We start from the raw sequence: 12250 nt of genomic DNA, 5'->3' as shown, positions 1-12250 counted from the left end.
AGTCTATTGAAGCAAGCATCAGAAAGACAGATATCATCTTTGAGGTTAGCGCCGGGGGCAGCTTTTCAGAATCCCTGAAAACCTGATCTGCCTTGCCTGTCAGGTTTTCTCCTGGTGACCTTGTCTTGGGTGGGATCTTACTTGTTGGCTCCGGGCACCTTTGTGGTTTAAGAGTTGCACTCTCTCTCTCCCCTGGTGTTCATCCCAGGTGGTTTGGGAACCTGACTTCTCTGAAGGAGTCCATCTCCAGACTTGCTAGTAAAGGGTGAAGCCTAGATGTTTTTAAAAGGGGGTGCTGTTCCTTTAAATTCTGAAAGTGAACTTGGCTCAGGAAGGCCAGTAGTCAAGGTCCAGCCCCTAGAAGAGAGAACAGCTGCAGTCTCTGCACCCTAGGCTGGGGCAGGCTCCTGGTGGCATGGCAGGGAAGCTGGGGATCCTCCTGCTGGCCCTCATGCTCAGCTTGGCGCAGCCAGCCTCGGCCCGCCAGAAACTCCTGTTGTTTCTGCTGGACGGCTTCCGAGCAGACTACATCAGCGATGAGGCCCTGGAGTCCTTGCCTGGGTTCAAAGAGATTGTGAGCAGAGGGGTCAAAGTGGATTACTTGACCCCGGACTTTCCCAGTCTCTCTTATCCCAATTACTACAGCCTCATGACCGGTGAGTACCCTGTCCTCCTCTGGGTGGGGAGGGTGGGCTGGAGTCCATCAGAAACAGTGAGCTCCTGGCATTAGAATCGTGTTTAAAGTTTCAGTCTGCCTTCGTCTTTGGGGAACCCAGGGATAGGCAAGAAGAGCGTGTTCTCGGCTGAGATTCCTTTTTTTTTTTTTTTCGGTGCATGAATGTGTTATTTTCCTAAAGTTATTCCCTAGGACCTGTTTTGGCTTTGCAGTGTGGAGAACAGAGGACTCTATGATTAGATGATGGTTAAAGTGGTTATTTGTTTTGCAAATTAAAAATTCTAGCCAACTCTGTATTTTCTAAGTTGAAATTTAAAAAGCCAACAGGTCTTCGTTTGTATCAAATTCCTTCTGTCCCTTTTGCTCTGTGGTCATCTGTCATCCTGGAACTGTTTTGGCTTGTTGGGCTATGAAAGTTACATGTGGGATTCCTGCATGACTCGGAGGGATATTCAGGTCATATCCTAAAGTATTACTTAGCAACACTACTTGCTCCTTCTTTTGCCTTTTCGGGCCAGGTAAAATGACATGGAGAAGAAAAAATTAACGCATAGTTCAGATTCCCGTTTTTAACTTCTAGCATCTGTTAAGAAAACAAAGCTCAAATCCCCAGCTCACCCAGACTGTGCCGACGTTTGGGAAAGCTGACTTTTGCCTCAAGATAAACTTCGCCTAGGATTGCAGGCACACCAAATGTGATTCCATGAACTCGGTCCTCTATCTGTGTCACAGAATGTACATCCCGATGGCACAATGGGATTCCTAGCTTCCAATTTGTTTACCAGTTAACCACTGTAAGGTCCAGTAAGAGGCACTCGGAAGGAATTTAGCAAACTGTCCAGGGACGCTGGTAAGAATGCACTGTTATTGATGGTGCTTATGTAGGACTTAGCTCTGTGCTCTGTGCTCTGAGTGCAGGGGAAAACTCCATGAATTATGTTAACAGGAAGGGAATGAAAACTCTTGTACTTCATTATGGATCTTCACAGAACAGCAAAGCCGCAGGATCCTGGAAAGACAAATTGCTATGTCTGTCTTCATACATGGAGACTGAATGCATGTGTACATCAAAAAGCTATAAAATGAAAGAGGGGAGAGAGTTTGGGAATTAGAAGTAAGGGCATGGAGAGGAAAGAAAATCCGGACTGCACACAGCAAGGAAATTATTTGTCCATTTTGAAACATCTCCCTCGGACAGACAAATGATCAGCATCTCTAAGATCTGGTCCTCACTTGGCACGGCTTTCCCCTTGCAGGGAAGGAAGCCGTTTGCTGGCTGCTGGGCCACACATAGATGCTATTGTGTGTCGCAGCCCGGCTTCCACTGTGTCCGTCCGGGGGTTTTCACACACGCAGACCACCCCCCACAGCAGTTGTCTTTCAGAGCCTTGCCGGGAGACTCAGTTCACAAACTGCCACGTGCACTTTTCTCAGTGTCAGTAAAAGATGAAGAAAATCCAGTCTGAGCAAGCCAGACTCCAGTGAGCAAAAAGGGACCATTACAGTCTGCAAGAGAAGCCAAGCCAGTGACACGACCCTTTGTTCGTCAGATGCCCCTCTTCCTGATATCCCTGCGAGGACGAATTGGCACAAAGCCTCAGTCACGCAGACACTTTCTTGTCAGGCTGTGGGTATCGTCTAGTCTCTGGTCTAGCCATGACAGAAGGGTTCTTTTCATGGGGGGCACAGTGCAGATCCCAGGAATGTGTGACAGAGATCTTCTTTACTTTCAATCTTGCAGGCTTCAGTAGCGGCAGCACTAGGGCTCGGTTATTGCCGTTCCCGGGCTCCAGAGCACAGGCTCAGCGGTTGTGGCCCATGGGTCCAGATGCCCCGTGGCATGTGGGATCTTCCTGGACCAGGGCTTGAACCCATGTCTCCTGCATTGGCAGGCAGGTTCTTTACCACTGAGCCACCAGGGAAGCCCCTCCCCTTTTTTACTTCTATGGAAGCAATAGTATGTATAGGATGTGTCCCGCAAGACATGTTCATGTGAAGATGTCTTTGGGTGTGGCTTGCCTTATACACAGTGAGCAGACATAAGGCTTGGAGCAGGACTGTGGGCTGGATGATGCCCGGCCGTGAGGCTGCTGTCATGTCCGCTGCCCTGGAACTGACTCAGGGTGAAATCTCCACTATTTTCCCCAATGTCCATGCTTATTTTTCCACCTGATACTGAAAAATTCCTCTTTATATATATATATATATATATATATATATATAAAGGAAGGATATATATATATATATATATATATATATATATAAGGAAGGATATATCTGTTGGGAATTGCACTTAGGGTTTGAGCATTTTATGAACCAACAAAAGAATCATGCTAGATCTCTTTGGTACCGAAATACACACTGTCTTAAGGTTCCTCAGAATCCCTAAGATGGACTATAATCTCACTTCCTTACATGAATTATTGCCCATAACACATAAAGCCCTTGGTGTTCTCTTTGTGTAATGAGGAATGATGGGTTACTGGAAAGAACTTGGTCTTGAAGCTGGGAGAACATGGTGGGAGTCCTCGAAGGGTCGGGAAGACTTCAGGCGCAAGTCATCACTGTGCCCTGAACCTCAGTTTCCCTAGTTTCTGGGTCCTCATTAGGCCAGAATCTCAGCTGCTGCCAGAAGCAGGCATGAAATGAGAAAAAGTCAGGACTGGCACTTCTTGGGAGGCCCGTGTGTTGTGTGCTCAGTCGTGTCTGCCTATTTGCAATCCCATGGACTGTGGCCCTCCAGGCTCCTCTGTCCATGGGATTCTCCAAGCAAGAATATTGGAGTGGGTTGCCATTTTCTCCCCCAGGAGATCGTCCCAATCCAGGGGTCGAACCTGAGTCTCTTGCATCTCCTGCATTTGCAGGAGCACTCTACCACTAGTGCCACAGGGAAGCCCAAAATGTATTTGTAGCAGGACAAATATGGCTTCCCCGGTGGCTCAGCAGTGGAATTTGCCGGCCAGTGCAGGAGATGGAAGAGACTCAGGTTCGATCCCTGGGTCAGGAAGATCCCCTCGGGGAGGAAATGGGAACGCACTCCAGTATTACTGCCTGGAGAATCCCATGGACAGAGGAGTCTGGCAGACTACAGTGGGGTCACATAGGGTCACAAGGAGTTGGACACGACTGAGTGACTGAACTACCAAATAAAGTGCTGGGAGACTGGGTGCTTCCCTCCAGACACCTGAGGGCATCAGTGTGAGGGCTGAGATCCGAGGGCAGGCTCCAGCGGTCCACATGTCACACAGGGACCAGCATGGCGCTGACTCCAGTCCTGGCATGTCCAGAAGGCGGTATGTGTGACCTGGGATCCACAGGCAGAGGTCTCCTTATGCCCAGTCCAGAAGGCAGCCAGAGCCTGGACAAAGGCACTTGATTAATCATCTACTGGAATCAAGGCAAAACCAAGAAAGTTAACTACTTAGAATTAATATCTGTGCTGCTACACTTCTGACCACCCTCCTAGAAATACCACCTGAAGTGAATTCTTCCCAGATAGCAAGGCCCCACATTCTGGAGTGAGGGATTATGGGATAAGGTAAGCTTTCCCTTGCTTTCAAGAAAATAGCTGATTTAAATTAAAACCAGCTGTCACTTGGGCCAAACGAAATCAATGTAGATAGTACTTGAGAAATCATGTTTTGAAAAAAGCCCACATCCTCAACCTTCTGCAGAATTCAAAGTTTCACCTGGGGGCCTCTCTGTGAGCCTCCAGCACAAGCAGTGTGGACTTGGCCTCCTGGCTCCCTGGCCTCCCCTCCCCTGGATCTATTTTACACACGCTAGTGTATATATAGGGCTTTCCAGGAGGCACATTGGTAAAGAATCCATCTGTCAATGCAGGAGATGCACGATCAAGCTCTGTGTTGGGAAGATCCCCTGGAGAAGGAAATGGCAACCCACCCCAGTATTCTTGCCTGGAGAATCCCATGGACAGTGGAGCCTTGTTGGGTACAGTCCATGGGGTCACAAGGAGTCGGACCTGACTAAGCTCTCATGCAAGCGTGTATGTGTCAATGCTAGTCTCCCAATTTGTCCCACCCTCCTCTTTCCCGTCTGTGTCAACATGTCCCTTCTCTGTATCTGTGCTTCTATTCCTGCCCTGCAAATAGCTAAATCTGTACCATTTTTCTGGCTTCCATATATATTTGTGTGTGTGTTAATATAGGATATTTGTTTTTCTCTTTCTGACTTACTTCACCTTGCATGACAGACTCTAGGTCCATTCGCATCACTACAATCTGGTTCATTTTTGTGGCTGAGTAATATTGCATTGTATATATGTACTACATCTTCTCTATCCATTCCTCTATTGATGGATGTTGATACCTTCATGTCCCGGTTACAACACTAGTTACAATAGTAACTAGGGCTGCAATGATGTACCTTGAGCATCTATTCTTTACGATGGACTGTAAGTGAAAAGTCGAATTTGAGGCATGCCCTTGAGGCAGAACTTGCTGACTGAGTATGAGTGACTATGGAAGAGCTAAGAGGAAGGGAACCTGAGTCAATTCCAAGGCGACAAGAAATTCAGAAGTCTGGGGCTCCTATGAGCAGAGATGGGAAAGCTTGGATAGCTGTTTGTTTGATGAAGTCAATTTTCATCAGACTAGATTTCAGGTTGGATTAGGATATTCACCTGGACTTGGCCCTTGAGGGGATCAAAGACAGTAGAGTGAAGGAGAGTTCCAGAAACATGTAGAAAAATGATGGGGGTCCAAGACAGAAATTGCTCCTGTGGGTCCCAGTGGACCCCCGTACATGGACTTGTCTTTCCACTTGCCCCACAGCTGGTAGAGGATATTTCTCGCTGACACACAGTTAAATCTGTCTTCTCAACTGCATGAACTTTTGTCTGAATTTTGTCACTTACTTCCCAGAGACACCTAATGACATCCTTTCACGTTTCCACTTAAAACTAACAGTGTGTGTAGTGGATGCTGATTAGTGGGTGTGGGAGGTGTCCGGGTGGCCGAATGGGTTAGGAACACTCAGAGGCTCAAGGCTGCAGGAAAAAAGTGTCTTCCAAGAATTTACAAAAGTAACCTCTCTCAGCGCGTCATTATTTTAGCCCCCACCACCAGACCTGTCTACAATGAAGTGCCACTTTTCAAAAAGCCTGTTTCTCTTGGCGTCCACGGTGACGCCAGGGTGTTCTTGTTACAGGGGTTCGTCTGGCTTCAAGAAACACATTCCCAGCAGGAGGGGCTGGCGAGGGTGGCGGGCAAAGCTTAAAGGCGTGCTGAAAGCCTTTGATTCTGAGCACAGCAAGCCCTCCTTCAGGAGGTTCCCCACACAGAGCCAGGCGGTCTCCACCCCAGGCGGGTCTCCCATCTCACTCCCCTCTCCCCGCTGCTGACCCAGGGGATGCAGGCATGCTGCCTGCGCTGCCCCATCATGACTGCTTTGCCACAGACGGGTTAGAGAGCACCTCCAATGGATTTGGAGGGAGCCTGAGTCAGCAGGTCAATGTTTATTTCAGAGACACTTTCAACAACACCTACTCGGGTTTCAGAGTCCCCATCCGTGAATAAGGCCATTGTGTCCACGGTCTCCCAGGAGGGGGTCCTGGGGCAGGTCTGGGACTCCTTGGGGTCCCATGTTGGACCTGGTGCTTGATCGTGACCTCCTCCTGTCTTTGACCCTTTCCTACGAGGAGAAGGGGCTTGAGAGCCGGGTCACACGCACCTGGACGAGGGCCACCCAGGCCGAAATCGCAGACAGGCTTATGTGAGGGGTATTGCCCATCCTTTGTGCCCTGAGGAAGTGACTTCCCCTGGGCACCTGCCTGTAAAAGTGGGCGCTCCTGCGGTGCCAGGACCGCGGCAGCAGAGCTTCCCAGCTGAAAGGACGGCCTCCCTCAGATGCACGGGGCTGGAAGCTGAGCTGTCCTTTCTGGTCCTTCCTGCCTGTTTATCCATGCTTGTCACTTGACCAGCGCCCTTCAGCACTCCACTCTGTCCTGGTGGGGCTTCCCTGCTGGACAGCTTTGACTTTCCCTCGGCCTCAGGAACATCTGCCAAGATGTGTAAGGTGAAGTAGAGATGGGATTCGAAGAAGCCTTCTGTGTAGGTTTCATCAAGATCTGGTCAAGGGGGAGGTGGAAGCCTCTAGAAGGTTGTGTGTGGTGGGGGTCGGGATGGGGATGTTTGGGGCTCAGCTCAGCCACCCTCCCCACTTCCCCGAGTCTGGATGATCCTCAGAGAATGGCTGCTCTTCTTCACAAGCCTGGAATAACCTCCCGAGTTCCGGTGGAACAGATAAGAAGCAAAATCGTGTTCCAGAGAGTTCACTCTCAGACTGTGTCAACAGCTGCTGAAAGCTAAAACAATCCAATGAAAACAAAAATGCCTTTTTTAATTTATCCGATTCTCAACCACCTGTTGGACTTTTGAACCCATCAGCCAGCTATGTGGTGAATCATGCCTCAGGAGATTCCGTCAGTGGACACAGACTGGCTCCTACCCTTCAAAAGCGGGGATCACTGGGGTCTGGTCAGCCAATCGTGACGCCCCTGTGGGAATGGAAACTCTGGAGAGTGACCTCTTTACTTCCCCGTTTGGGTTGGAGGCCTCTCCCAGAACGTCCTGTCCTTCCCTTGGCTGATACTGCTTCTTACTTCTGAGAGGGCTCTCCTCCCGTCCTCCCTACAGCCCCAGCCTCAACCCCAGCCCAGCTGCAGCTGCCCTCCAACCCATCTTTCTCTTTCAGGCCAAAGTAAGATGCCCCCCACCCTCCATACGGCCTTGACCCACAGATGGTCACCTTTCAGAGCTGGGTAGTGCTTTGAGATCCCATTTTCATTCATTTGCTGACTCCTGTATCGCTTACTGTCCGAACCACTGAATCTGGCAATTATTACAGCAACATGTAACTTTGACACAAATTTATAGTGTACGTTTGTGTATGATCACTCCTGATGCAGGGCTATGCAAATGTTTTCTAGGTGAGACTGCTCTTCTGAAGGGACATGTCTTCTGTCTTGGATGAACTTGTAATGAAGCTGAACAGCTCAGAGTGTGTGGAGTCACAGACCAGGACAGAACAGGGACAGAGGGTGCAGGGACCACTTCTGAGGAGGTTTGCTGAGGTGATGGTATTTGAGTAAAGCCTGAAGGGTGTGGGAAAGTGAAAGTGTTAGTCGTTCAGTCGCGTCCAACTTTTTGCGACTCCATGGACTGTAGCCCACCAGGCTCTTCTGTTCATGGGTATTCTCCAGGCAAGAATACTGGAATGGGTTGCCATTTCCTTTTCCAGGGGACCTTCCCAACCCAGGGATCAAACCCAGGTCTCCCACATTGCAGGCAGACTCTTTATCACCTGAGCCACCAGGATTTGAGGGAGGAATTGAAACCTGAAGAAAAGGCTGGGTGGGGAGGCGGGAATGATGGAGCATTTGGAGAGCACAGCTGGGCTTTGAGACAATTACTCTGACATTTCTGAGCTGTGTGGATTTGGGCAAGGCCATCCAAGTCCAAGGGGAGAGTTAAGGAGCCTGGGAGTCAAGTCTCCAGAATGAACCTGGGGTCAGGGGCCTGATAGGGAACTGGCAAGACTAGTTGGATGTGGAGGATCAGAGAGAAAAACAACTTCAGGGTAAGATAAGAATTTGACCAGAATTAGGGGAAGATGAATAAGTCCATCTGTATGTACAGTGGATCCAAGTTCACAAACTTGAGTGAATTGGTTCAGTCAGTTCAGCTGTTCAGTCGTGTCCGACTCTTTGCGACCCCATGGACTGCAGCTCGGCAGGCCTCCCTGCCCATCACCAAATCCTGGAGTTTACTCAAACTCATGTCCATTGAGTGTATTAGAAATTGTTCATTTCTTGATTTTCTTTTAAAAAAAAGCATCTAAATGGGTAAACTTGAAAACATTCTAAGTCAAATAAGCCATACACAGAAAGAGATAGATTGTTTAATTCCACTTACCTGCAGTACCCAGAATCACCAAATTCACAGAGATAGTGAGTGGAAGGTGGTTATCAGGGGCTGGGGGAATAAGGAGTTAATGCTGAATGAGGCAGAGTTTCAGTTTGGGATAATAAAAAGTTCTGGAGATGGGTGGTGCTGATGGTTGCACACGCAGAGTGAACATTCTTCATACCACTAAACTGTACACTTAAAAGTGGTTCAAGTGGTAACTTTTATATTATGTATATTTTACTGCAATAAAAAATAAGTAAATCTCAATCTGACTCTGACCTCCATCCCACTGGGCTCAGTGGAGATTCAGTTTCAGTCTTTACTGGGTGGGTGGTGATGTGACCTCTTTTCCTCCTCTATGATTTTGCAAAGGTCCTGGACCACATACCCAGTCCTAAGGCATTGGGACTTCAGCCCTGAGTCATTAGTCTTCCGAGAGTTTTATACTTTTAATTCTTACATCTAGGTTCACGATACATGTGGAGCTAATTTTTGTGTTTGGTGTGAGATAACTGTTCTGGCACCATTTGTTGAAATAATAATTTCTTTCCTGCTGAATTTTCTTGACATTTTTGTAGAAAATCAACTGACCATGAATGTTAGAGTTTATTCCTGGGCTCTCAGTTTAACTCTCTCTGTTTGTCCTAATACTAGGACCACACGGTCATGATCACTGTAGCTTTGTAGTAAGTTGTGAAATTGGGATGTGTATGTTTTTCCACTTTGTACTTCTTGAAGATTGTTTTGGCTATCTTGAGTCACTTATATTTCCAAATGAGTTTTAGTATGAACTTTTCAATTTCTGGGGGAAAAAAAAACTCTAGCTAGGATTTTGTTAGGTGTTGTATTGAATCTATACAACAATTTAGGACATATTACCAACGTAACAGTATTAAATTTTTTGATCCACAAACATGGAACATCCTTTCAGGTTCCAAAGTGTTCCCACAGCGCTTTATAATTTTCAGTGCACAAGTCTTGCCCTTCTTTTAAAAAAACTTCTAGGCATTTTATTTTTTATTTTATTATGAATGGAATTATTTTCTTAATTTCACTTTTGCAGTATATGAAAACTCAGTGGCTTTCTGGGTGTCGATCTTGCATCTCGCTACCTTGCTGAATTTGTTTATTAACTCTAATTGAATTTTGTGGATTCCTCAGGATTTTCTGCATCGCAAGGATCTTCAAGATCCTATTTCCTGCAAATAAAAACAGTTACTTCTTCCTTTCTAATCTTGATACCTTCAAATGATCTTTATAATCCCCTTGGAAGCTATGTGAGGGCAAATTCGCAGATGAGAGAGCTCAAATCTGGGGAGGGTAAGCAGTTAGTCCGAGGTTACCTAGCCAGGAAATGGGTAAATCAGGACCAGAGCAGGGGACCTCTGCACCCCCCATCTATCCCTCAGCATCTTGGCCACCCTGCCTCTGGTCGCTGGAGTCAGAATCTGTGATTACAATGGAGGCCTATTCTCAGCAGCACGCCTGTTGTCCTCCTTTGTTACAAGCAGCCAGATTCAGTCAAGAGGGAACAGAATGTACATTTCCCAAACGCCTACCAGATTTCTACATCTGTGTGTCTACAGTACTTAGTGCGAGATGCTTTCAAATCGAATTTCAGTCCATCCTCAGAAAACCCTGTAAGGCAGGCCTGGTTACCCTGGTTTTACATCTGAGGGAACTGAGGCTGGGAGATATAAAATCGCTCATTCAAGCTCACAGAGCCCCAGGCTGGCAGAACCTGTGAGAACAGCATCCTGTCTTCCTGTTGGGACCTCCGGCTTTCAAGGAAGTGGCTCTGAGCGCAACGCTGTCCTGTGGCCGTCCAAGTGTCTGCCCCTCAGCCCGAGACCTTGTAGCTGCATTCATTATGCATGCGACACACGCCTGCACACACACACGCCACAGTGCGTGTGTCCCTGCCCATCCAGGCTTCTTCCAGACCAAGAACCTCAGGGACAACTCTGCTTTTAAACCCTCCTTTGTGTGTCTCAATGGACAATACAAACAATAAGCGCTTCTGGGGTTGAGTATAAAAGAGAGGATTCAACCTCAGACACTTAGCTACTTATCTCAGTCGGCCACGGCTGAACAGTTGTATGGCATGGTTTAAACAGGCCTCTTTTGACAAGCCACATCTGGGACACTGACTCAGGCCATCGCAGTGACCCCGGACCAGGCGTTCGTTCGTTCACTTGGTTCTGGGGCCCGGGAGGGCCTGGCGGTCCCAGTGAGGGCAGGACCTTCGCTCAAGTTTCTCACGTACCCTGACACTTTAGGAACTCAGTAAGCATTCCTTTGTGCGTGTTAGAGTTACTTAGGACTTCCCCGGTGGCTCAAATGGTAAAGAATCTGCCTGCAGTGCAGGAGACCCGGGTTCAATCCCTGGGTTGGGAAGGTCCCCTGGAGAAGGAAATGGCTACCCACTCCAGTATTCTGGCCTGGAGAATCCCATGGACAGAGGAGCCTGGTGGGCCACAGTCCACAGGGTCGCAAAGAGTCAGATACAATTGAGCAACGAGCACTTTCACTAAAATTACTTGGAAACTGCTTTATCCTAAATACTCAGCCCGTTTCCTTTTAAATTCTCTTTCCCATCACACCCCCTACTTCTTACAGAAAGGCAGCCCTCAAGGCTAGGCCATCATGGGGGAGCTTTGCAGTTCCACAGTGGATGAAAAATCCAAATGGATGCTGCAAACACTGCCTAAAACAGCAGCCTGACAGCCCCCTTCTCCCCAGCCCCAGTCCACACCAGTTCAGGATAGGTTTCCGAAATGCAAAGTAGAAGTGTGTATAATTAAGTATTTTGCACATTCTGTCAAATATTTTAAGAAGTGAGTAGATAGCCAATTGGAAACTCCTTATGGTTTACCTTTTCACTAAATTCCAAACCGGGGAGGACTTCAGCGCTCTGGTGGCTTAAAACAACTTCAGTCTTCTTCCCAAGAGATTTTAGGTTTGGGAGTTTAAGTCATTTATAACCAGGAGTCTGGAAAAGTTTTCAGAAATAGCAGTTCCCTTGGGAGAATGGTGTGAGGTAAAAGGTATCCTTTTTACCCAGCTTCTACCTCAGGTGGTTTCGTGGTCAGCAGAATATGAATTTCTTAGTAACGTGAAAAAAAAAGGCAGTGCTTCTACCAAAACAAGACTACCTTGTGTTTGACTTTGCCCTGTTTTCTAGTCTTTCCAGTCAAGGCCATAAGCAACCGCCTGTCCCCTCGCATGAGTCCCCTTTCTCTCCACGTTTGGGCGCCCACCCTGGTGCTGACCAGCTCCTCACCCTGGGCGTGGCCCGCTCGCTTCCTCTCTGACTTTTGATGATGTCTTGGCAAGAAGGGTGATAGATTAGAAGCAAGAGGTATTAGTTCTAGTCTGGCTACAGTGGCTTCTAAACCCTGTGGCTTCAAAGTCTTTCTGGGTTCAAGTTTCTTTCCTGAAAAAAAATGAGGGGATTGAGGGCTCCAAATAGCAGTGTTAGTCACTCAGTCGTGTCTGACTCTCTGCGACCCCGTGGACTGTAGCCTGCCAGGCTCCTCTGTCCATGGGATTCTCCCGGCAAGAATACTGGAGTGGGTTGCCATGCCCTTCTCCAGGGGATCTTCCTGACCCAGGGATTGAACCCAGGTCTCCTGCGCTGCAGGTG

At 47.9% G+C, this 12250-nt stretch overlaps 1 protein-coding gene across 1 annotated transcript in view; it reads left to right on the top strand.

The window, feature by feature from the left end:
• Window positions 1–390: 390 nt before the first annotated feature.
• ENPP6 (ectonucleotide pyrophosphatase/phosphodiesterase 6) overlaps window positions 391–12250 on the top strand; it is an 81037-nt gene continuing 69177 nt past the window's right edge. Inside the window, exon 1 of the mRNA XM_061134557.1 lies at window positions 391–656. Coding sequence (XP_060990540.1) covers window positions 416–656 — 241 coding nt within the window. The 5' untranslated portion in view covers window positions 391–415. The remainder of the gene's footprint in view (window positions 657–12250) is intronic.

This window comes from Dama dama, chromosome 32, assembly GCF_033118175.1.
Source record: "Dama dama isolate Ldn47 chromosome 32, ASM3311817v1, whole genome shotgun sequence".
In the NCBI taxonomy this organism is placed as follows: domain Eukaryota; kingdom Metazoa; phylum Chordata; class Mammalia; order Artiodactyla; family Cervidae; genus Dama; species Dama dama.
This window is presented reverse-complemented; position numbering and strand designations above follow the sequence as displayed.